Genomic DNA, 25,031 nt, shown 5'->3' with positions numbered 1-25,031 from the left:
TTAAAGGATGCAAAATATGGAAAAACTCGTATTCAAATCAACACACGTTTCGGCTGAGTGCTCGTGACTCATTTGGCGACTGGCGACGCCTCTGAATAGCTCAATTCGGGACAGTTTTGGGGTGATCCCATCGACATGTCCCTGACCACCCTTCGCGCCCCTCGAGCGGCCCTTCGGCGGAAGCCCGCGCGCGTGGGCTCAGGCAATTGGAATGCAGCGTTCGATTTATCGATTCGAGGTCGCCCACGAATAATAAATGTGTCTGTAAATGCTGAAAGTGTGACAAACACCATTTAGACAGGTGGTTTCCATCCACATTCCGGTTCCGTCCTCAGTGTCGAGCACAAGGGTTGAACGCTTCAGACACGGAATGGAGAGCGCCTAACCCAGTTCTGGGCAGCACTCGAGACCCAGTGAAGACTGTCAAGTTCACAGTTGAGTGTTGGACTCACGAGTGCCTCCGGCGTGACTCGCGGTGCGGAATTCTTGTGACTTTGTCCGATTTATTGCAGCCGCATTCGATCGACAACTGCAGAAGCGGAAAGTGTCACTTTTCCCCACGTGAGAGAGAGAGAGAGAGAAAGAGCGGATTTTCCGAACTCACCATGGAGGAGAATCTTAGCAAAATTCGCGAGGATGAAGGTTTGAAAGCTATACAAGATTTATTTGCTATTGCAATGTTACAGAACAAAATATACTCTTTTCGGCGAATCTCGCTATTCTGCATCCATTTATTCAATTATTCCACGAATGAATGTTTAAAAATTAATAGAAAATATTTATTGAAATAATTCATTTCCAATTGACATGAGATTTGTTAAAAATTCATATAAATCTGAAATTTCCAACATCGTTATTGCTTTGAAAACTTGAATAAATTTCCTATCGAAGTGAAATAGAAAAGCGCCCCTGAAATATTCAATAAGCGATGCAATGAAATATGTATATTTTATGGAAAACATGGAACATGATGCGCACTATCCGAAGAGTCGTTACAAGAGTGCATTAAATAATATTATCCTTTTCCTGGGGGGAAAAGTATTTTGAGCGCCAAAAACTTTGCGAAACCCAGCAAAAGAGCAATTAAGTAGTGCACTTTTCGTACTTTTGACACAGTTATTCACATTTAGAGGCTCTCAACTTGGCAAAGTCTGCACATTCTGCCCCATAATAACACCCTTTATATCGTCAAATTCTACTGCAGGAAAGCAAAATGAACAGTGTGGGAAAAAGAGGATTTACTATATGAATAAAATGTTGGGAAAAATAACTTCTCAAAGGTGAATTGTACTTGAAAAGTATGAGATGAGCTTTTTACCTCCGCTAGACTTTAATTGTTTTGCATTTAAATTCTTGCACAACTCTTTGAGGAATGTTAGTTGGATCAATTGTGGAAAAAATGGGTTTTCCCAGTGCGTTTATCGGGAATTTTCCACGTTCACACGCTCTTTTTTTCCGACACCCCATGACGATGCGAAGTGAGGGCGGGAACTCGTGCATCTGTCCAAATTCCCATGGTTTTATTTTTAGCCTCCGGTGAGCGGGTTAATTTAAACCCCATGCGAAATTAACCTTGTGCATCTCCTTGGGATTTTTCAAAAGGAAAACTCGATGGGGAGAATTAAAGCGATGGCGTTCACATAAATTGGCTGTGTTTCTTCTCTCTTTTCAGTGTTGGGAATGAGTGTTCAATTGGCGGGAAAAGTGGGTCAGGATCCACCTCCGAAAGAAGGTAATTGAGAGCAATGGCAGCGCAGGTAAAATATTTGGAATCCATCATAAATGAATTTCCTCGGCTAATTGACTTTTGTAATATTCATGGGTATTTGAGTGCAAAGTAATCGATTTATGAACTTTTCGCCTCATCTTGCCGGCTTTTTTCGCCCTCTTGAGAAAATGGACTTTATAGGAAATTGATGAGAATAAATTTGAATCTTCTTCAAGCCACATTGAGGGATTTAAATTTAGAAATCGACGTACAACCCTCGGAGAATACTTTATAAGGGTGCATGATGGATTGAGATAAATATAGGCACGAAGCCCTTGTGCGAAGGGGATGACATTCTAAAAAAGATATAGTTAACGACAAAAAGTGGTGTAATGTGATATAATTGCCGTGTAACTATTTTAAGGATCGTGAAATGGATAATTTACGTAATTTTCCACTCCTTTCTCGCCAACAGTCGTGAACGTAAAGCCAGCGAACATTCGCATCTGGATTCACGATAAAGACATACCGAAGCTGACTAAAGTCCTGTGGGCAGGTCAAGGCATGAAATTGCGATCGGAGATTAGCACTCATCCCAGAATGAGGAGATTTCTCGAGGCTGTACCATACATTCTGGTAAGATTGTCTTCCACTCAGTGCGAAGTTCACGATGAGAAGCTCTCGCGCAATTTTCCAACTTTTCTTCCGCTCTATTGAACATTAGGAAATTTAACAGAATTTCCCAGGGTTGAGAGACAAATTTGTTTCGCAAAAAAGCCCCCAAAACACAGTCATTACAGGAAAAATCGATAATGACTGTAATTAATATGTAGAGTCATTGATTGTGTAATTTGCTGTTTGGGAAATATTCATTTCTAATTAAAAATACCGTCAATGCAGATAATTAAAACATCTTGTTATGGTGCGAATTAATTCTGTCACATTTTTTCTCTCATCAAATTCATCATCATTATGCATAAATTATTAATTTGTCAATTTATTGTCACTGAGCGTGTACTTTGTTACATCGCATGAGAATTTTTTTCGGAATTTCATGCATTTTCAAATGTATACTTTATCTCTCGAACCATGTGTCGATTTTCCAGTGAAATTCCTCTAGTATTCTGCAAATAGATTCAATGGGGAATTCAACACGGAGGCAAAACGTTCGATGCCACACGAAAGATAAATGAATCATAATGTTACACAATGTAAGTCATAAATGTAAAATGAAAGATGTGACAATTAGATAATCCCACTCGGAAATTGATATTATTTCCAGATAGAGGAAATGAAATTAGACCATCAATATCGATTGAACGCAAAACTCCAAGACAAATTACTCAAATTGACATTAATGCCAAACACATATTGGCGGTTTAGGCTTACATTTTAGCGAGTTGAAGGATAAGGCAATATATGACATAGTTTTTCCACAATAAATTGAAAACATTTGAACTGGAAGTCGGTTCAAGTTTCTCTCACAAAATATCATTAAAAGCTTCTCATCAAACTGCGCGAGAAAGTTCGTCCTTTCGGGAAGTAATTCTCTTAATCGCCCTTCAGAATGTGATAAAAGACGCCCACTCGGCGTGCGTGGATAATGACCTGGACTACCTGATGAAGCGCACCGCGCATCCCGTCCCGCCGATCTTGCTGTCGAGCAAGGACCAGAACGGCCTCACGGCGCTCCACAAGGCGGCCGGCCTGGCGCACACGCGTGTCGTGGAGTACCTGCTGTCCGTCTGGCCGGAGGCCGCCACGGACGTGGACGACTCGGGCAAGCTGCCGCTGCACTGGGCCGCGGCGGCGAAGAACAATGAGCGCACATTCAATCTGCTCGTGCAAGCGGGCGCCGACGAGACGGCCACCGATAGCGTAAGAATTGCCCTATAGCCGCCCTGTCCGCCGCCTAATTGCGCAGTTTCCCTGCAGAAAATGCGAGCTGCCGAGTACTACAGGCAGAGGCCGCAGGACATCGACAGATCGCTCCTTACCGTGGTGCCCGAGGCGCCGCGCATCGCTCAGACCGTTGTGCCGGACTTCGACTGGAGCATAATAACTGAGCCGAGCAAATGGGCGGGCATTCAAGTAAAATCCGCGTGAAGTGCCATTACATGTTCTTCCTCCCTTTCTTCCCTTTGACAAATCCAAAGACATGCCCCTTGTTTCGCTAACCTGTCCGGAGCTAATCACTTTTTGCAGACACGAGCATCAGTCAAAAAATCGACATCGCTTAGTTTGGATGCCAACGGCAAAAGCACTGCTTTAGAAGCTTCACGCGGAGTGCACGACAAAGCGTCGTTCAGTATCATTTCACGCAACGGAAGCCTCTCGTCAGACAACGTCGACACGGGCTCGGACGGTCGCACGAGTGTCACCACGCCGGAAACTGTGGAGGTCAACGGGTTCAAGAGGTAAGGCAAAGGATTCGCTTGCCAGCAATTGAATTTGCATAAATTGTCCGCAGATTTTCATTAGAGACCAATTTGGGCGTCTTCCCAATCAAATTCCATTCTGCACGACATGTATATTCCGCATGTATCGAGGAAGAGGGAAAATTGAAAGTACACAATAATTTGTGGGGGATTTTCGAGGATATCGCGTGGCGAAGCTTTAAGCCCGCGCTTTCCTTTGTTGAGAGCTTTTTCTGCTAAAAAAAAATTATGCGTCTTATCAGATAATTGCTTACGCGAAGCAGAACGTGGTTGAATGTTAATAGGAAAATTCCCTCTTTCAGCGAGGGTGAAAGCGTAGCAATTCCAGAAGAGGAGGAAACGATGCCGGGGAATTTACATGAGGCCGCAGCGCGGACTGTTGCTTCTGTCGCACCATCGGCGATTTTTGCCAGGTCAGCCAAAGCCACGGACGCGAGCAAGAGACCGCCGACGCCGCACTATGTAAGTGTTGTTCAACAGATTTTATGCAAACACTTCTTTTTCCAACTCTGCGTGCCTTTGCCTCTGCTCAGTCTCTTCATGGTGCTTTCGGAAATCACCAAAACACTCGCATTCACTTGCATCAAGTCGCTGGCACAAGACAATTTGATCTGTGGGGGTGGAAATTGTCGGAAATGCTCATTTTACCTCTTCTCACTCTTTAGGGACAGATTACAAGTTTCGACTCGCTCATCGTCAATTATCCTGGTAGTATCCTTTGGGAGAAATCATTCATTGTTCGCCTCGTCTTCTCATTTGTCTGCCACTTCGCGCTTTCACGAGCATCTGCATAAGGACGCAACAAGGGGGAGATAGAGCGGCTAAAATCTGTGCACTCCTTTTGACACTCCCGAATTTCCCTGGAAAATCTCTGCAACTAAAATTTGTTGATTTCAATTCCAAAACCAGTCAGAAACAACTGAAACTGTTCTTAATTAATATTTCTCTGAAATGCTATTTTTGAAGTCATGCTGAACCTTTTCATAAATTTTAGTGCTTTTTATCCTCAAAAAGTTCAGTCTTGACTTTAGCACAAGAATGTAAAAGATTGAAGGACTTTCGCAAAACGGCACATCACTTTTTACCACAATATCTCCCTCTTGGTACGGATTTCTTCTCAGTAATTTGAAGAACGCTATGCAGTGAGCTCATTATTCCACAAATTTGTCTCTTCTCCCGTGATTCTCCAACTCCTTTCACTTTTTATAGCGTGTTATTGAGGAGAGTTTTGCAAATGGCAGCGCAGCTGCCAGGACTGAGAGTGATGCCAATGGGAAGGATGAGGAGTCGAAAGAGGGAATTTCTGCAATTACAACGCCACAAGAGAGATTAGTGTCCCAACCAGAGGCGGTGTCTGACTTTGCGGACACACAAAATCAGTTGGACACCGTGGAAGAGAAGTCGCTGGAGGGCGTGGAAATTGAAACAATCCCGGTGAACGGAGAAGTGAACAATAATGAGGATTTCGGCCTGGAGACCATCAAGGACGAGGAGGTGAACGGAGCCGCTGAAGAGCAACAACCCGCGACGGAGGAGAAGGACGAGAGTCCCTCGGAGAGTCCCTCGAGGGAGGGCGCGCAGGAGACTGAGAGAAGTGACCCCGAGGTGAGGGGGAGTCCCGGGATCAGGTCCCACCTGACTGATGACGATGCACCCGCTGAAGCGGAGTCGATGGCTGAGGGGGATTCAATTAATCGAGTGCCAAGTGCTGAGCAATGCGACGACAGCGGCGATACTGTGGGCGGCGACGCAATTTCCCAGGCGCCCGCCGAGGGGGAGGAAGTGGGGGCGGACGATGAGGAACTGCAAGAGGTAACACGACAGGAGATGCACAGTGCAATTTCTATGCAAAGAGTGCAATTTTCTCACTTGACTTCCACCCCTCGACACTCAATGTTTTGCCCGATTGTTGCAAATAACACTGGAATTTTAAATAATGGAAGAGAAAGCGTTTTGCGTTTCTGGATTTCACCTTGCAAGTTACATTCAGGGAAATTTATGTGTACTGAAATGAGTAACACTTAGAAGGAAAAGGGCAACGAAAGATATAGAAATACATTTCCCAATCTGGTCAATATTGCCGGGAGGAAAAACGAAACAACATTTCTTGCTATTCCCACAATTTGAATGCAGAAAACAATCAAAAACTCCTTAACTTCTTGGTCTTTCTTGTTAATAAACTTTATATTAATTCCTGATGATGTTCTTGAGAAAATTGCCATTTAAAGCACTTGTTCAGTTTACAGTGAATTTTACTCGGGGCATTTTTATTTCAATCGGGAAATATTCAAGAAAGTAATATTTTTATACATAAAATACCGCCAGAAAGGTAATGTGGACTTCAATCAATGGTTTGAGAATGCTGTCTATAGCTTTATCCGAATGCAAAATTGAAAATCTTCCGAGAATTGAGTTAACAGATCCCCTGAAAAATGTATATCGACATCTTTATCTCCTCCCTGAGGGAATTTCTCACTCCAGTTATCCAGACAGACATTCCTCAAGCCTCACCACTCTATCAATCATGTGAAAACTCGGAAAAATTTCCGTCCTGGAACCACTTCTTGTGCAGCTGAGGGGAAAAAATCACATTAGTCCCCAAAAAAATGAGAAGTGAATTTCATAGAGATTTTTCTAGTTCCCATTCAAGTGGAAGAGGCTCTCAAAAAGACAACTTCAATATGTGAAAAGCGTCTTTTGAGACACACTTTTTTGGGCATTTTCACTTGCCATTTATCACTGAGGGCGCGCGTATTGTGATGCAAAAATGGCTGACAAATGAAGGAAATATGTGGAAAATTTTCAATTGTATATCACCTGACATTCACACGCTCATGGTGGAAAATTTTCCTCAATACAGACATCAAACAGTGATCGGGAAAGTGGGTGAAGTGGTGAAAACAAACAGAAGTAATCATTATTTGCCTGTATTCTCAAGGACCGTTGAGAAAAGTGTAATTTTTACCGGTGGAATGTGAAGTAAATTAGCCACAAAGTTCCATTTCTGTTTCCCTTTAATTTCCTGCCAAGCATGGGGTGGGATTAGAGTGGGTGTTTTCATGCCCAAATGAAATTCGACAGGTAATTTTCCCTTTGCGCGGATTAATTTGAGAGGTGAAAATTGAGCAAGTCATTGTCTTGTGCAATATTTCTTTTTCCCACACCCTGCATTTTTTTCTCTCTTGTGAACCCTTCACAGTCAATTGCGTATGATTTGATAATGTTTGTAAAGAATGCTAGACCGAAGCAGACACGAGTGCCAGCACGAGGAAATGTTAAACAGATGAATAATTGATGGCAAGAAATCATCATCGATTTCTCCTGCAGCACCTTTTTGTCAGTCACTCTCTCCTATATTGATTAATGGCGTACGAATGTTGGGTGAATAATCAAAGAGTGTTAATGTTGTAGCGGGGCGAGGAGCCGCCGGGCGGCGCGATGGAGATTGAGGGCATCGTCCAGGGCGAACCGGCGACTGGACAGCAATCAGAAGGTGGGAATCGTGTCGGCGATGAGAATGATGATGAGGTGAGAGCAAGTATCCGACACGCAATCCCGTGCAATCACGTCGTCTTTGTTTCAGCCAGCGGATCAACAGCAGACTGATAAGATTAGAGCTGCTATCGAGGCGGGGGACATGGAATACCTGGCGGCCATTGTACTCGATGGCCAGGGCGGCAAATTGATGGGACTCGAGACGACTCAGCCCGAGATTCAGGCGTTCCTCGACAATGTTTCGGCGTACATGGTGAGGGAGTTAAATACTTACTACACATATCCCTGCGGAAACCCTCCTTCAGGAATCCCCTACAATTTATTATTTTGTGTTGAACACATCTTAATAACATTCTGAGCCGTCTGGACCTCAAATCGTGCCAAATTCTGCAACAATTGGGCTGCTTTTGCTTCTCATCTCTTCCAATCTGGACTGAAATCTTAAGTGTAATATCGCATGCAATTTTCGTGCAGGCTAAGATTCGACGAGTACACTTGGCGGCGCGGGAAGGGAACTTGAGGGATCTTCAGTCAGCCCTCGATCGACGCAAGTTTGCCGTCGCCAAGGACGAAATCTCACCGAACGGTGCGACGCCTCTTCACGTGGCCACGATCTTCGGTCACACGGGAATAGTGAGATACCTGGCAGGTCGCTTTCCAGAGACGATGTCTGCCCTAGATGAGCAGAAGAGGACACCCTTGCACTACGCGGCGACCATTCAGGACAACGGACACTTCTACAACCTCCTGGTGCACATGGGCGCTAATCCAAAGGCCCTGGATGAGGTACGCTAGAGCTCTAATCTTGCAGACATTTGTGGTAATCACGCTAATTGTCCAGGAGGGCAACGCGGCGGAGTTCTACATGATGCACGACCGTGCGGAGAAGTTTCTCTCGCACAAGCAACTACTGCGCAACTTCGGCGTGCAGGAGCAGGTGGCGGATGAGATGTTGAACGATCAAGGTCCGAGTGCACGCGTGCTAGAGTGCCCGACGTGACTAGAGCTGCAAATTCTTTAGACACTTTTACCATGATTTCTTTAGATTTTCTGTCCTGACTTGCTGCATGTTTTCTCTCTCCCCGAATGTTCCCTTCATCCCTCCGATTGCGTGTACATAATCAACAGAATGCATTATCTTATGATTTGCCTCCTAATCACATCCACCGTGATTCTTAGTGTATGCAAGTGAACGGTCTTGTAAACATTTTTTTGACTGTGAGTTTTTCTGGCGATTTCGCATAGTGCCGGATGATGTCCACAGCGCGCGACGTCTGCTCGATGATGCTGACATACTGTCCACGCTTGAGCGGTGCTTCAAGCTCATTCACGACAGCAGCCGCACGCCGTCCTTGGCGGAAATGCCCGCGCGCAACATTATCCCGGGCAGCCGGACGTCGGCTCGCGTGACTGTTGTCAACAACCTGGGCCGCTATCTTAAGCGGAACGTCTTCGATGCGGTCAAGATGCGCCAGACGCGCCTGGATCACAATCTCTTCGACATCATCTGGCCGGCGATGAAGAAGACCCACCAGCTGCGCCTCATCGATGACGATGCCGAGGCAGGAGTTGTGATTCCGGACTTTGACTGCTATGTGGTGTTCAGGGAGTTTCTGGTGCCACTCATAAAGGACATCCATTGTCTAGATGTGTCTCAAAACCTGAGACCGCATCCGACGAGCAACTTTTTCCCAGGCGGATTGCAAGACAATGCTCCGGCTGAGGTAAAGAGTGAGGAATCAAGTCTCGAGCCTGATGCCCTGAGGGACATCCATCTGAATCTCGATCCTTCTGGAAAGTACATCAAATCGACTCTGGTTGAGTGCTGTCGAAACTTGGATGTTTTCGAACTGCCCTTGAATCTCACAGTTGCTCAGCTTGAGCATGTCGAGAGGATCTTGACTGGAAGATTGCTGAGCAGGGACTTTTCCGAGGCCATCGGAGAAGAGAGTCTCGGACAGTATTACTCAATGAACGAAGTGCTTGAGAATCCGTCGGAGATCAGGACGATGTTGTCAGCCTATGGCCTTTTGATCCCTCTCTTAGACGCCCAGGATGCCTGTCAATTGCCAGAGTCACTGGCCCTCAACGGGCAGTACTGGCCGTACGGCAGAGGAGTCTACGTGAGCGCTTCGAATGATCTCGTGGCCTGGATAAATTGCCAAGAGCATCTGCGGATTCTCTGCTCAACACCCAGCACTGCAGTTGGCGACATTGGCATAGCTTTCTCAAAAATTGGTAGAGCGGTTCAGTTCCTAGACGCAATCATCAGCTTCCGCAACACTTACTACCTGGGCAATCTGACTTCCAGGCCATCCTACTTGGGCACAGGCCTGCGACTATCCTACAACATCTCCCTGCCGCACCTGATGAAAGAGAGCGACAATCTGCGCTACCTCTGCACCACAAGATGCCTTCACATGACGAAAGCCAAGGCAAATGCCGCAAGTGTCTTTCAGACCGGCATGATAAGGCTGAGCAACAAGCAAAGTGTGGGCGTGACAGAGTGGCGTTTGTTCATTGACTTCTGCACGGCCGTGGCGAATATCCTGCAGCTGGAGAAGGATCTCTCGTTGACCAACACGAAGCACATCGCTTCCATGTTCGTTAACATCTTCCGCAAGAAGAAGCATAGCTTGGCCGAGACCAACAACTGACTTTTCCGCACCTTTTGCATTCTGTGTACATAGATGGAGCAATATTTCTCAGTTCTGTGTTAGCTAAGAGCATCCACTGTGTGTTTCTACGAGAGCATCACCTAGAATGACCAGAGCATCCTGGACACCTGTCTTGCGCATGTGGTTCAATCATCCACGCATCCGTCCTCCTAGAGGAGAGCCGCTAAACTGACAAATCTAACACTCTCTAGAGGCAATTATTGGCCCTCTTTTCTCATTTATTATTTACTTTTGTTGGAAAGATCTTCGCCAGCTCATCTCTCATCCCCCAAAACCTCATCCCGCGCCTTCTCTCCCTCCAAAATGCTCGTTAAACACATGAAGAAGTGCGGGTTAGTAACATCTCTATGGACTATCTTGCATGTGTGTTTCTCTGTTGGCAGCAAGTGTTGATTTCTGCACAAAACAGCTTTACGTGTGATTGACTCCCTCGCGGCCGTGACAGAATCTTTCCAACAAAATGCACTTTTGCTTCGAGCCGACTGCCTATCTCGCATTTCACGACTCCATGAGGGACAAATCGCATTCCTGTGAGTGACGAAAAATCAATACGTGCCTTTGGAACAGTGTATTTATCGAGAACAGTCAGTTACGAAGCTTTCTCATCCATTTCTGACTGCTTCCATGCTTCAACTGACTTTTGTCAGTGGAACTATAAACATTTCTTTAAATATGCATTACATATTCTATCAAATTTGCATGGAATATTGAATCAATGTTCTCGGTTTATTGAATCAATGTTCTTAGTTTATTGTATTTCGCATTAAACTAAGTGCCAACAAACTCGCCATCAGATTATTAAATATTCTTAAAGTGTACCCAGAAAGGCCTAGAATTTGCAATTTATCAATTATTCAGAATGTGATTAAGCATCTTCCGTCCCTTTTATTGTGTAATCCAGACGAAAGGTGCACAGACAAATTTCGCTCGACCATTAAATCGATAATCTGATTTGTTCCTCAGCGAGTTGATAAATGGGTCGACCTGCTTTAAGAAGCTCACTCCTGCTTCCTTTTCTTTGCTCTGAAAAATTCCACAACCAACTTTAAATGGATTAGTAGCAAATCAAGGAGGAACTCGTGTGTGTATGGAAGATCTCAAAGAACATGACATGAGAAATCATTAATTCATCATGTGCTCAATTGTGATTCTTGGCGGAAGTGATGGTGCTTTTCGCATTCAATTTAAGAGCAAAGATTACATTTCAGTGACATTTTCTGTGACTTCTTCTGCTGGCGAAATGAGAAATTTCACCATGGGAAATCTCAGTAAATTTTAGATATATAATAATTGAAAGCTTGGAGTCCTCATAAAAGTCCTCTTATTGACAATTTGCGTTACACGTTGAACTTTTCTTCTTCGTCAAATTTCAATCACAATCTAAAATGGGAAAATATTGTGGGTTTATTAATTTTGTCTTGCCCTTTAAACTGTTGAGAAAGTTGTCCGCCTTTAAATCCACGCTTTCCCACCGTATTTGACATGTTTTCGTGCTCTATATTTAGGCTCATTTGCCAACAAGAGAGAGAGGCTCATGAGCGGGATAGTGTGAAATGTTGCGCATTTTCAATTTCCCTTGCAGACATGAACGACAGCGGCAACGGCAATCTACTGGAGATTCCCTTGTTCAGGACGGAGGAAGGACGATATTTGGCTACAAGTAAATTCACGTTGGATTCTATTTTCACATTTTCCAATTTACCACCCACCTTGTTTTCCTATGTGCGCCCAAAGTGTCTTTATGTATATCATTTATACTGAAACTCTGTTGCACGCCCACGTTCAGGTCTGGGTGATCCTTTGATAAAGGGACTCACCGAAGTTGCGAATCAGCGCCCGGAAAATCCTGTTGCATTTCTCGCGAGCTACCTTAACAATTTCGTCAACAAACCAGCATCAGACGAACAGCAAATGGTAATTTAAAATATCACCTTTTCACGCATCGCCAAATGTCAACTATATAGTTGCTATAGTGCTATATAATTGCCTGTGCGCGCTTTTGGTTCGTGCGCACCAATCAGTCTTGCTGCACTCAATAGCCTGGATATCATTTAATTATCAATATGACTTTTGATAAGCGCTTTTTCATAAATGACACAACAGAGAGAAACCCACGAGCTCAGCATCCATTTAGCATTCGTTTGATTGAAATATTCATTCCACCGATAAATTCACCCCAAAGATTGTATTCATTTTTTCTGGTCAGCGCCACAAAAACTCGCAGTTGGAAATTTTCTCATGCAGAAAAATGATTTGCCATCATTCCAGATCCCGGCAAAAAGCGACACGAAGGAGAGTGGGGCTCGTGAGGTAGCCGGAAGGAGTGTTATTGATCATCCTGTTGCCGATGCTGTGCCTTCGACACCGTCGCCCGACGAGGAAGAGACAACCGGAGCTTTTGACCGAGTGAGTGCGGGATGACAAGGCTACTTTTCCGATTGATTCTCTGCTCTTCCCAAGGGAGAAATAATATGGCTGCAATCTGTACACCGACACTTTCACAGTGCGAAAGAAAAAAAAACCATAATACTTCTTGGAAGTCTTAGAACATATCAAAATTTGAGCAAAACATTTGACATAATTTTTGAATAACTGAGCTGAGTCCTAACACTTTAGACCCAAATATCTCTCCCTTGGGATTTCCCATTGCCTTTCCGAGAAGAGAATTTAAGCTAAAATTCGAAACTCCCGCAAAGCTTTAAGTTGTGCTATTGTTGCGTCTCGTTTGCGGTCCATTGAGAAATCACAGGTTTGTGAGCGCTGTTTTTGGTTTTGTTTCTCAGGACGAGCACGGCCAGAGCATGTTGCACTTCGCCTGCGCTCGTTCACACGGCAGAAACGCTCTGTTCCACCTGATTGAGGAGTCAGGCGTGAGCATCACCTTCCGAGACGAGCTTTACCGCACTGCTCGGGATGTGGCTCTGCAGGCCAGCCAGGCGTCGAATGCCAAAGAGTTGGACCGGTACGTTGTTGCTCTGGCAGCTCGCGGAGACATCGACACGTTCCAGGCGATGCTCCTGGACGGCTATGACCACATCCTGGATCCCAGGGACGCCGAGGGCAACAGCATTACGAGTGTGGCGCAAGCAAGAGGACATCAAGAGCTGTTCAAGTTCCTCGAGAGCATTCCTGACTTTGAGGAGCGCCGCGAGAAGTGTCACAACATAATTCGCGACGAGGATCTGGAGAGACTGCAGCGATTCCTCGACTCATCATCAGACGCCATACGCCTCATGAAGGCACGCAATTACTATGGTGAGTCCGAGAGTATTTATTTTTCACCCTCATGCACATTTTCTTTCATTAATTGCGCCCCGCGGAGCTTTGGTATACAGTTGACAAATTAATAGCAATATATTTCACGTGAATAAACAGTAATTTAAACCGTGAAATGCGAATATTGCATTGAATTTCCTCACTATTCAGTTACATATTGAATTATATTGGGAGTATGAGATCAAACCAAATTTGCCATTTTGAGTGAATCAACTTAATCAACAGGTTAATTGTGTTAAATGAGTTATTTGAGTGCGTTGCACATGTTTATCTGTACTGAATTTTAGCACACCTGCATTTTCACCATTTCCGTAATATTCGCAGGAAACTGTCGCGCCTGACAGTTGTGTAATAAAATATTTATTTCAATTTCAATTGAAAAGCACCATGATTTGTATGACTATTGATTTGCATTTCTTTAATCAGATAAATTACTGGACTAATTTTAAGGGTTGTATTAAAGCTTCTTGCCTAGAATACTAGCAATTCTAACATTTCAAGGGAACATTAACTTGGCAATGAACCCAAAAATGCGATCATAATTTGAAACAAAAGCTTTTGTTCAAAACCCAACAACGCCTATGGCCATATGTATGCCTAACTGCTCACTTTGTCAGGTCGAAACGCCCTGCACATCGCTGTGCTGAAGGAGAAAGAGGACGTCGTGGAGTACATCGTGACGAATTTCCGCGCAACAATCAAACTTGGAGACAATGTAAGGGCAATTTTGCCGTAATTTGTGGCGTAATTGAATTTGATGACTGGACATTCTGTGCCTACAGCTGGAGAGGACTCCACTCCACTATGCCATGGGAGTGTCCGCCGTGGAGGCAATCAGTCGCATTTTGATCAAGAACGGCGCCAAGCGCGTGGTGAAGGATCTCAAGGGGAGACAGCCGAGTTACTATTTCATGAACAAGTCCGACATTCTTCGTCTGCAAGAGGAGGAGCACCACTGAAACCCTCGAAGCACATCGCGCACTCTGCAAAGAGCACATTAGATGTGATGCAAGTACTGTCCGTCGACTTATTGAACGTAGGCAAGAGTAAGGACGCAATTGAGAGTCAGCATAATGTCTTTCTTTTTCGCACACATTTAGCGTTGGCTGTAGTTTACATTCATTAAACTTATGTCTCTTAACACTAGTGAAAAGCAGGAAATTTGACAAGGAAATAATTTATATATGTAAAAGATAAACTGTAAATGCAACATCACTTTTGGCATCTCCCCTCCTCCACCTCCTTCTCTTTGGCAGTCATTGCGAGCTTGGGCTCCGGATTGTTCCACGTCTGGATCTCTGTGCGTCCGAAAATCACAAAGAGCGTGTTTCCCACAAGATAAATCGCCGCCGAGATGAAGAAGACCAATCGCCACTGATACGGATCGGTCTGCGGATGGAAAAAGAGCGGTAAGGATGACTGTTTGGCTTTCCTTGGCTGTGCAAACAACGTACCGAATCCTGGACGACGAAGCCCACGAGCAAGGGTGCAATAATTGACATCACATTGGCCGCTCCGTTGGTGATTCCCATCAGAACGCCAGCGTGATTCGGTGCCAAATCGATGTGATTCACCTGCAAACAGAGTTGGATGGATGGTTAGCATTTTCTCCTTCTTCTCAAATAAGGTGCTTGCGGCGTGAAAAGAATGAAAATTTCAGTGTGACGCGGAAAGTGTTGCAAATGTCATTCACAATTCTTTCTCTCGCGATTAGCAAGAATTCCACACAAGGCCAAGTTCAGTGTCGCGCTTTTCTATGCTGAATCACACACTCAAAGTGATTAAATATTCACGCCAGTTGCTCTTTTTTGCCCGCGCACACGAGATACAGTCGAAAATCTATATCTAGAGATGGTTAATGGCCAATAAATTGGCGGGAGATCGCTTGAATTATCAGTGAATTGACCGGTTGAGATGTCGATTTTGGCGCCGAAATGCCGCAAAAGGCCACACCACATAATTGACTCATACATTAAATACGTACGACCTGTCAGACGCCTTGTAAGGTGATTCGACACAGAAGATATTCTTTTTTCAGACCAGGTCTGTGGGAATTCCCAAATCGGAGGCGTGGGAAAGAATCATTTGTAAACAAATGAGAGGCAATGAGCAGGAGAGTGGCAAAAAGTCGTCGCGAGTTCTTAAGCCTCATCCAGATCGTGCACAGAATTGGAGTCTTTGCCTTTCGGCCAGTGCGGCTTAATTCTCTTCCACACATCAAATAAATATTTGGCATTAATTCTGGCGTGTAACAACATTGGGAGAAACAATTAAATAAACCCGCGCGCGTTTCAGCAAATAAAAGAATGTTTGCCCCTTCCAAATTTACTCTTTCAAATCTCTCTATTTGCCCTGCTTTATCTTCAAATCATTCTCCCAACATAATTTTCTTTCCACCTCGCCGCTGATAATACGCAAGTTGTTAATTGATAATTTAGGATACACTTCGCATCTCCAATTGCTATTTATCATGTGCAGTGAAATTGCACGCATACCAAATAATTACGTCAAGGCTATTCTGGTCTCTCTAATAATGTAATTTATCGCAAGCAAATTGGTGTATTTAGCACGAGAGGCCAAGGGTGTGCTCTTTGGCCGCGCACTTCGAGAGATTTCAGGGCAGATTTCGCTCACCTGGAAGCCCAAGTAAGTGGCTGAATTGATGCCCACAGCGATGGTGAGCAGTCCAACTGCCAGATCCACGTTGTCCTTCGTCACGTAGCCGAGCGCCACCAGGGCGAACATGGGGATCAAGTGGCCGATGCTGTTGAAGAGCTTGCGACTGACGCTGAGCGGGATGACTTCGCGGCGCGACAGGACGTCCGCCAGGTAGCTGAAGACGTAGCTCATGAGGCACATGGCCAAGTAGGGCAGCGCGGAGAGCAAAGCGTTCTAAATGCAAATGATGTCGATCAGCAATTCAAAGGACTCTCTGTCACTCTTGGCAACTCACCTGCTTGATGTCCATATCGAGGACGTTCTTCATGTAAGTGGGAATCTTCGTGAGGAGCGTCCAGAAGCCCCAGTTGTGGCCGCAGTGCACAAGCATGAGCGAGAGGAAGGGCAGCGAGGTGAAAATCTGCATCCAAGGCGTCGCTGTGCTTCGCTTTTCCGGCTGATGATATATTATTTTTCATACATTTTAAATGTTCAATCTCTGCATGAATCACACTCACTTTCTCTCCCACATTCAGAGACTTCTCGATGAATTCTTTCTCCTCTGGCGAGATGCTCTTGAACTCGGACGGGGAGTTGCCGCCGAAGAAGTACCACAGGACTGACCAGAAGACACCGGCGAAGCCCGCCACGTAGAAGACACTCGGCCAACCGAGGAAGGAAGACGCTAGGAATCCACTGGCCGATAGCATAATCACTGTGCCGAATTGTGCGCCTGGGTGTCAAATTTAACCATATCAATAATTACGTCTTTACCAGGGACATTTGAATCCTTCAAGGTACATTCCAAGTCACAGAAGCTTGGATTGATGCATCTAATTGCATGTCCTTCTGATTGTAATTGCGTGCAAACTGCGGCGGTGGACAAAATTACAGTCTTTCCCTATAATTTCGTGAAAATTTAATTGAAACGTTCAGGATAACAATTCAATTTGATCTAAATCGTCCTCTCTAATTAGGAATGTCCCAATCAATCCGAACAAGGCCACTGTTCAGAAGGATATTTAATGCGCATTTCGAATGAAACTCATTGATTCACTCTTCCAGGTGTTCTGAAAAACTACCCGTATAATGAAAAGTTTTTAATACAATAAGGATGGCAAAGACAAGTCTGATATCCTTGGTAACAAGTCCATTTAGCTGAGAGTATAGCACGAAGTGTTTTTGAGAAATTGTGATGAAAACTGCTGTACATCATTTGAAGATACTCCGTATTCTATAAATCTGCACTGGTATAGCTTGAATACGTTCTAGTTTTGACTAGCATTAGCATACTAAATTATATGCAAAACGTGTAAGCAAATGTGTGCGATAAGACATTTTTGGGCAGATTATCTTTTTCCTCAAACATTTGCACAGACACCGAAAAGAAGGTCAAATTGTCATGTCACCCAAAGTCATGATTAAAGGTAAGTGATAAACTGGCAAAGTGAAGTTTGCGTCAAAGAATATGGCGAGAGTATTTTGCTGAATTGAAAGTGTGCAAATCTCGAGATAATCTTTTGCGTGCAACTCTGCTCTGCATCATCATTCCGCTCACCTGAGTAGCAATAGGTGCTGAGCTTCCCGCGCTCGGAGACGGGCGCCCACTTGGACAGCAGGGTGTGGGTGGAGGGGAAGATGAAGCCCTGGCAGAGTCCCTGGAAGACGCGGGAGGCGCACACCAGCTTCCATCCGCCGTACGAAGCGCCCAGGGGCGTGAGGATGTTCAGAACGGAGCAAATGGCCATGGCGAAGATTAGCATTATCTTCGCGCCGTACGTTTGCGCCAGCTTCCCGGCCGGCACCTGAGTCACAATGTAGCCCCAGAAGAAGCTGCTGAGAATCACCGACTGCGTCTTCTCATCCCAGTCGTACTCCTGCGCGGGCGGGGAGAGTAATTATTGTCACTGTTTGCACATTTATCTGCGGGATGGTGTTTAAAGTTTCTAATTGCTGTGGTCGAGGCAAAAAATCTGCCATGCAGAGCATCATTTATTATTAAGAGGGTGTATTTTGCAGTGCTCAAGAGAGTCTCTCGCTAAATTGCATTGCAATTTATGACATTACAAAACTGTGCAAACTCATACGGAATTTCATACAGCTGAGGCGACAGAGCAAAAAATGGGGAACAGATTTGCTTATTTTGATGCGGTTCACATGGATCGAGATTAGGAGTCAGAAAATTTATACTTTCTCTAATACAGAAAGCATTAACAAAGTCTTCTCAATGCCTTTATCTCCACTGTTCATTAGAATAATAATAACAATTTCAATAAATTCACATTTCATCCTACCTCGTCTCCAAAAAAAGAAGCATGAAAACTTGAAGCAAAAAAAAGGTAAATTGAAGCACAATATTTATCAAGAGATTTTTTTCTGAGCAGAGTATAAACATATTTAATTTCATTGCTCAATCTCTACAGCGAAGCAGAGGAACATTCATCGTATATCGTTCTGTCGAAGTTGCAATAATAACCTTACTTTCACTTGACTTTTACATTTTGTACTTACGGAAATCCCAAGTTCACAATGAAAAGTATTCCAGTCATTTTTGTACTTTTACTACATTGATAAAATCGCGTCTGGGCGTTAAAGAATACACCGAAAACCGTTTACTGTCGCTGAATTCATGAATAACACGCTGTGTACATCAGAGCGCGAAATTGTTCCACCTTGACACGTCCCTTTTTTGTGCACTTTTCCAAACAGAAATGCGCGTTAATAAACAATTTAAAAATTAGTGAGCGGATTTCCGTCATTCTTTTTATCGATTGTCTCCATTGATATTTTTCACTCCGCTCACTTATCGCAATGAAAGATCAGCAGCTGCAAAGCACTTTTCTGCCGCGCTGTTGATCGCATATTCGAAAAGAATCACTATCACTTAACCCGCGCTGATGATGCTATTGCGAGTGTTGCAAGTTATTGTTGGGTTATCTCGTTAGGAGAATTTCATATAGTTTCCTCACCACGCAGATGATATTGAAATCACCTTAGCTTGTTTAATTAAGCGTCTATTTCGGCTCATTACTGTCTCTTCACGTGGGAATGCTAATTTTTCTGAATTTTTCCACGATATTTGAACAAGTGTCTGACTCACCTCAAAGTTGGGATTAGTGGAATTTCTGTCCACCATCGCGACAATTGCCACGGACAGGTTGACACGCATGGCGTAGGCGATTGTGAGGCAGAGGAAGAGGAGGAATGTCTGCAGGTGTCGAACACCGAAGAGACCACCTGTTGGAAGATAAAAATTGTGGAATAAACACCAAAATTCACCTTCCATCGCATTTTTTTCATGGCTTTATCAGTGAATAGAGAGAACAATGAGTGATCAAACCATCTCTGCCATTGCCAAGAAGAGGTTCTTGAGCTGTGTGTTTAATGGATTTTGTGAGAAATGAGAGAAACTCTCCGCTTCGACGCACTGGAGTTTGTTGAAAATTTTTCAAAAGTAATATGATAAAGCGAAGAAATTATCTTCACGCTCAATTCAATTACTTTTCACACATGTTTATGGGCAATTAGACTCACTCTCAAATCTTCTATTCTTCACCATTGTCTTTTTCCACACTCGTGTGTAACTCACAACAGCTAAAAATACACAGACTCTGGAGGAGCTTTACGAGGCACAAGTTACACTCGTCGCGACTGCAAATTAACTAAATCGAGATTTAGACTCGTCTCTCCGTCTTAATCCAAATCTCTGGGCGCGAGTGTTTGTGGCAAAATAATATTTGTTGTGTAATAAATTCATTCGGCATGGAGAGAAGTCACCAGTCTATCACTGTGCTGATCCTCCGGTAAACAGTGGCATGAGCTAATGGGAGCATGGCACTATTTCACAAGCCCCACCAAGACTTCTTCGCGTCAGGCTGGATGGTGTCTCACTGGCCGGCCATCCTTCGCTGGCGGAGCCCAAATATACACTCGCGAGCCGGCGAAGAGTGCACTTGAAAATATCATACTAACCATGCACTCCATTCCGATTCGACCGCGCGCCGCTCTCCCACCTCGCCCGATAATCGCCTCAATTTAACCATACTTAGCGCTGCCTTTTCCCACACAATCGCCCGCGAAAATTACGCTTCGTATCACCAACTCACGTGTGTCACGAGAGTCGTGAATTCCTCGCCTTCGAGCGCTGACCCCCGAAAGGGGCGCGCGCGCGCGCGACAGTTTAAACCTGTCGCAACTGCTGTTATTTGAGAGGAAGTAATTATGGTATCAGATCTCGCGAACACTCAGAACATCAGCTGCATTGAGAGAATGCAGGTAATCCCAGCTATGGAGCGAAACCAGGGACAATATCATGATCGTGACCTTAAAAGCTATGTGTAGTCCGCAAATACAATACGTTAGACTTGACGCTAGATCACGTCAGAGTGAAAGGTTTCTGAGTTGCGTGGAAAATCACCGCATCTGCTTATCATCTAGAATTTCTTAGCCCAATTTTCTTAATCCGAAAAGGCCAAATACGTTAGCAGAGATCTTATCGGATGAGCGCTAAAATTCCCTCGTAAATATCGTAAATCGACTGAAGAAGGTATTCCAAATGTTTGTAGTTATAATTAGCTTGAAATTGATATGGTAAACCCTGCTCAACTCTTCCATGCAGATGATTCAACAGTAAACCATGGGAAATAATAGTCAAAATCAGGATTATTTTCCAAATTGTTGGTCGTAAATGTTTAAATTGTCGACACTTCGGCTGACTAAGCTTAAGAAGTTATGCATGGGATGTCTTTTTGGTTGCTGAGTCTTTCTTTAATCAGCACCATAAAGACGTAAATAAACATTCTAAAGAAATTCCAAGAAATGTGCTGATATTGTGAAAAAGATGCATTCGTGGAAATTTTTATTACTCCATAGAATATATCTACGATCGACTGTTTTGTCGATGACAATAGCTGGAGAGTGTTGACAAAAGAAGTGCCCTCAAAAGACAAACACTATGATTAGATGCCCTGCTTCGACAAGCACTGCCCTTCAGTAGACGGCCTTCAAGACCACAAAATTGCTGGGCACTTTATTTTGCGAAATGATTAAAAAGTCATATATATCTTCAGTGGTAAATTGGTGAATTTGCATATCAAAAGATGTCGCTCAGCGCGCCAATTTAAATAATTTACTATAAATATCAGCACAGTGGAAATTTTTACTACTTTGCATAAAAACGCCGAACACCAGTGAAAGCCTGCATAATTGCCCACTGGAATTGGACAAACACACAGCTTTTGAAGGTGACTAAACTTGAAATAAAAAAGTCCATTTGAAGTGGCGCCTCATATTTTTAATATTGTTTTCGATTGAGAAACGACAAAGTGTCTCAGATGTTGAGAAATTTGTCCGCTTCTCCGAACTCTGGCTCGATTGAGCGGTTTCTTGCAACTGCAATTTCGGCGATGATGTCAGTTAAGGGCGCACAAAAAGCGCTTTCGATCAGCAATAAGAGGAGTAAGAAAGTGTTTCTCAGCATCATTAATTATGTGGAATTGATCTGAGGTCTGTGAGGGCACTGCTTATGGTATGACAAGTCATGCCAATAAATTCAAGTTCGCTTTTCCTGTTTTATTTTAATGTTGCAGAGCAGATACGCACACCTCTTCACTGGCCAAAAAAGCGATGATTAATGACATAATAAGGCTGGAAAGATTTCTGAAAAAAATTATACATTTTGGGCACTTTTTGCATTTGTCAAGAATGAAGTCATGTTAAACAAAAAATTACCGTTTTCAACGTTCCGCGTGTATGGAAATAACATTTCATGAAAACTTCGTAATTTCCACAGCCCTGAAATTTTCTCGCTGCCCAATTTGGTCTATTATAAGTCTAATAATAGCAAAAAATAAATACAACTCTTTGATTGAGGCAAAATTATGCGTAACTGGATTGATAGACAAGTTTGTATCGGGATATCAACAGATGCGCGCATTTGCTTAACAGCCGACAAAGTGGCCATAAATATTTGTAAATCCATTCCGGTTCAGTGCAAAATGGTCATTCTGGCAATATTGGAGGCACACAAAAGGTACGTCAATGGGAGGGAAACTGGCATTCTCTGCATAATTTAATAAATTCACAGTAAAAATTACCATAATTATCAATCGTGCTCCCTATTTTAGTCACTTCACTTTGACCTCAAACAATGGCATGAGACATATTACTCATATATTGTGCCAATAAACCTGAAAAATCGATTTGAATTGCTAAACAGCTTCAATACATTGGCAGCAAGATGAATTCATTATCGCTCTTCACAGTGAGTCTATGGGAAAACTGCGGGAAATGTCTTATTTCGGTGATTTTTGATGATTGAAATGCAAATGCGTGACAATTTGTCTATCAATCGCCACCACTTATCGCCGCATTATCGCTTCAGCACCTCATGTTGAGTGCAATTACACGATCAACAGTCAATTCAATGGCATGCTCTCGTGGTGGCCGCAGAAATCAATTTTCCTAGGCAATCCGGCAAAAAGGTGCTTAATTGCAATTACTGCTAAGTACAAAGAGTGTGTATTTCGGTGTGAAAAAAGTGAGATGAGAAGAGCGCGAGTGTGTGTTTTTCGCTATTGAAATCCGCTCGATCGACCCTGAATTGCTGGAAAAATGGTTATCATGTGCGGAGTGCATTCTGATGAGCCTATCAACACAGCAAGCATCATCGCGGCAAGTATAATAAATCTGCTGCCGGTTGCTTTCCCGCTCTGGCTGATAATTTCATCAAAATTTATCATTTCTGACGCGACACGCAAAAACGCGCCGCTAAAGATGATCTCAAGAACAAGGTTGGGCGCAATTTTTGTCAACAATCACGGTCAAGAATATCAATTCTACACGCGGACGATTCTGACGTGTGAGAAACGGGAATAGCAGGTGATACACAGCAAAAACAAGACTTTTTTTTCTAGAATAATTGATTATATAGAATAAGGAGTTGTAATTTATGCTAAGAAAAAGCTTGAATGAATTCGTTGTGAAACTTTTGCAGCCCAGTTGACCATGAAGCTGTTCAAGAGCAGCCAAATGAGCACATTTTTACTGTCTTTGCATAAACGGTTTCTGGTCGTAAAATTGCTTTATTTTTTAATTAATCACAGACAGAAATTTTTCCAAAATAACCTACGCAATAGGATTTCTTAAGGCGTTCTACATAAATAAAAAATATGTATCAAGGAAAGAGAAATAGTCTGTTTGCGTGAGTTCTAGACGGATTCTCAAATCAACATTCTCCTGAAATTGATTGCATTATTACGCATCAGTTCTCACTTAATTCGCGTCTCTGTGCATTTTGCGCTTTTAGGCTTGCATCAAGTGTTATTTGAGTAACATTGTAGCTTTAGTTCGTCATGTTATTCGCTAATTCTCCTCAATTTCGTCTTTTGAACTGGTGACAAAACAGTACCGACAAGGTAAACATGTCTCACGGCGTCAGCCGGGATTTCTCTGTCATTCACATTATCGCAAAAAAAACTTCTGCTCCGCGCGGAAGAATTTACAACTCAGCTTTATCTTGTTTAGTGCTTGTGTTATTCAATATTATTACGGTGGAGTGATTCAAAATTGTAATTATGTATATTTAGATTGTGCGGTGGGTGAAATTTTGCGAAATGGTGCCTTGCTAAAATCTTATCGCGTTGCCATCGCGAAGATGCGAGGTGTGTTGATTAATTGTCCTTCCTCTCGAGTTTGCTGATTGTATTAGAAAATCTTTGCGCCATAAATGGGTCAATGGCAGCGATGAGAGGGTTGAGCGGCAAATCTCACCCACTTGAGCTTCAATGGCGAATCCTCGTAATTTTTATTGGCCACTTACCCGGTGGCGACGGCTGCTGTATCTTCTCCATATCCTCACTGATTTATGACGCCCCCGCGAAAGCCACAACACCTTTCTTTATCGCCTCCACGCAATCAGCTTAATCCCGAGTAATCTCGATATTGCTGGCTGGATGGCCAAATGATATTTATGGGGCCGGAATGAGATTAACGCCCAGCAGTCTTTATCACATCCAGATTGTGTGTCACTCAATCACTGATACACGCCAATTTTACAGTGTATTCCGCTTCATTGGCGCCCAAAAGATCGTTTTCGGGGATGAATAGCGCGGCAATAAACACTAAAAGCACTGTCAATATTCCCAAGCACACGGATGATTGTGAACTCGAGAGTTATGCTAAAACGCCTGAATTCGTATCACTTCTTCTTCCGTCACTTATTTCCGCAATAAAGGGCACACTTTTCTGCTCTCCGAAAAGACACGCGACGCACTCAATGTAACGATAATAATAGCGATAAAAATACGGAGGGATATATAAAATGCAAAAAATGTAACTGAATATATATTGTCTCACTGTTGTTGTCGTTTTTATTTCAAATGGGAATTTCACTGAATTGTCCGACACTCTCTGTATATCTTAGATTGAGCATTTAGCAATGCAAATTCATCTGCTTTGCATTCCTCTGCACCATTTAGAATTCATGACACGCCGTCGCACTGAACTTAAACTGCTTCTTTTTAAGTTTGAACTGTCGTAATAGCAAAATTCACACAAGGCACCCGAAAAAATGAGTCTAAATTGTCGGATTTGATGTGGACAATCCGATCATAGCAATTGCTCAATTGATTCTGTACTCAATGAGAAGTTCAATCACAACTTTTATACGCGTTCCGCTCCTTCATATCAGCTGAAGTGCTTCAATCGCCGCTCTTTTTATTCTCTCTCTCCACCTGTAATTCCACCACAGTATCATTTTTTATGCCAGCCAATTGAACT

General features: G+C 43.5%; 3 protein-coding genes across 9 annotated transcripts in view; 2 read left to right on the top strand and 1 right to left on the bottom strand.

Annotated features, from left to right (window-relative positions):
• The window catches only part of LOC132259125 (uncharacterized), a 12,491-nt gene extending 2,182 nt beyond the window's left edge, over positions 1 to 10,309 (top strand). The window contains exons 2-14 of the mRNA XM_059756674.1: positions 298 to 642; positions 2,184 to 2,344; positions 3,275 to 3,586; positions 3,644 to 3,799; positions 3,914 to 4,125; positions 4,449 to 4,608; positions 5,356 to 6,160; positions 7,346 to 7,353; positions 7,558 to 7,674; positions 7,730 to 7,894; positions 8,116 to 8,427; positions 8,483 to 8,606; positions 8,887 to 10,309. Of these exons, the coding sequence (XP_059612657.1) occupies positions 298 to 642; positions 2,184 to 2,344; positions 3,275 to 3,586; positions 3,644 to 3,799; positions 3,914 to 4,125; positions 4,449 to 4,608; positions 5,356 to 6,160; positions 7,346 to 7,353; positions 7,558 to 7,674; positions 7,730 to 7,894; positions 8,116 to 8,427; positions 8,483 to 8,606; positions 8,887 to 10,298 (4,289 nt within the window). The 3' untranslated portion in view covers positions 10,299 to 10,309. The remainder of the gene's footprint in view (positions 1 to 297; positions 643 to 2,183; positions 2,345 to 3,274; positions 3,587 to 3,643; positions 3,800 to 3,913; positions 4,126 to 4,448; positions 4,609 to 5,355; positions 6,161 to 7,345; positions 7,354 to 7,557; positions 7,675 to 7,729; positions 7,895 to 8,115; positions 8,428 to 8,482; positions 8,607 to 8,886) is intronic.
• Positions 1 to 14,748, top strand: part of LOC132260779 (serine/threonine-protein phosphatase 6 regulatory ankyrin repeat subunit B) — a 17,770-nt gene extending 3,022 nt beyond the window's left edge. For 2 of the 4 annotated variants that reach the window (XM_059759108.1, XM_059759109.1), the window contains exons 2-7: positions 11,902 to 11,979; positions 12,106 to 12,233; positions 12,588 to 12,725; positions 13,103 to 13,574; positions 14,213 to 14,310; positions 14,378 to 14,748. In XM_059759108.1, coding sequence (XP_059615091.1) covers positions 11,904 to 11,979; positions 12,106 to 12,233; positions 12,588 to 12,725; positions 13,103 to 13,574; positions 14,213 to 14,310; positions 14,378 to 14,554 — 1,089 coding nt within the window. In that variant the 5' untranslated portion in view covers positions 11,902 to 11,903 and the 3' untranslated portion in view covers positions 14,555 to 14,748. Of the gene's footprint in view, positions 1 to 10,351; positions 10,652 to 11,198; positions 11,980 to 12,105; positions 12,234 to 12,587; positions 12,726 to 13,102; positions 13,575 to 14,212; positions 14,311 to 14,377 lie in introns of those variants that run through there. The other 2 variants (XM_059759106.1, XM_059759105.1) reach the window with 2 other exon arrangements.
• On the bottom strand, positions 14,654 to 25,031 carry LOC132260776 (putative inorganic phosphate cotransporter). 4 transcript variants are annotated; one of them, XM_059759099.1, is made up of 8 exons: positions 19,788 to 19,928; positions 19,354 to 19,490; positions 17,812 to 18,130; positions 16,772 to 16,986; positions 16,549 to 16,710; positions 16,230 to 16,487; positions 15,050 to 15,169; positions 14,654 to 14,984 (listed from the first exon to the last, which is right to left on the bottom strand). In XM_059759099.1, exons 1-8 carry the CDS (start codon positions 19,810 to 19,812, stop codon positions 14,808 to 14,810), a joined length of 1,413 nt encoding a protein of 470 aa, XP_059615082.1. In that variant the 5' UTR covers positions 19,813 to 19,928; the 3' UTR covers positions 14,654 to 14,807. The 4 variants fall into 4 exon arrangements, with proteins under 4 accessions (XP_059615082.1, XP_059615081.1, XP_059615084.1 ...); XM_059759098.1 differs by having other exon boundaries at positions 16,549 to 16,986; positions 19,788 to 19,925; XM_059759101.1 differs by lacking the exon at positions 19,788 to 19,928 and having other exon boundaries at positions 14,699 to 14,984; positions 16,549 to 16,691; positions 16,735 to 16,986; positions 19,354 to 19,489.

This window comes from Phlebotomus argentipes, unplaced genomic scaffold (assembly GCF_947086385.1).
Source record: "Phlebotomus argentipes unplaced genomic scaffold, Phlebotomus argentipes genome assembly scaffold_18, whole genome shotgun sequence".
Classification (NCBI taxonomy): Eukaryota; Metazoa; Arthropoda; class Insecta; order Diptera; family Psychodidae; genus Phlebotomus; species Phlebotomus argentipes.
Note: the sequence above shows the minus strand (reverse complement) of the source record. Positions and strands in the feature narration are given on the sequence as shown.

Coding starts and splice junctions, on each gene's coding strand:
- LOC132260776 (XM_059759098.1), bottom strand. CDS start 19,812: ATGGTGAAGAATAGAAGATTTGAGA. Junction 16,987..17,811: donor CAGCACCTATTGCTACTCAG/GTGAGCGGAATG, acceptor TTTGACACCCAG/GCGCACAATTCGGCACAGTG. Junction 15,170..16,229: donor CCACTTACTTGGGCTTCCAG/GTGAGCGAAATC, acceptor CTCTGTTTGCAG/GTGAATCACATCGATTTGGC.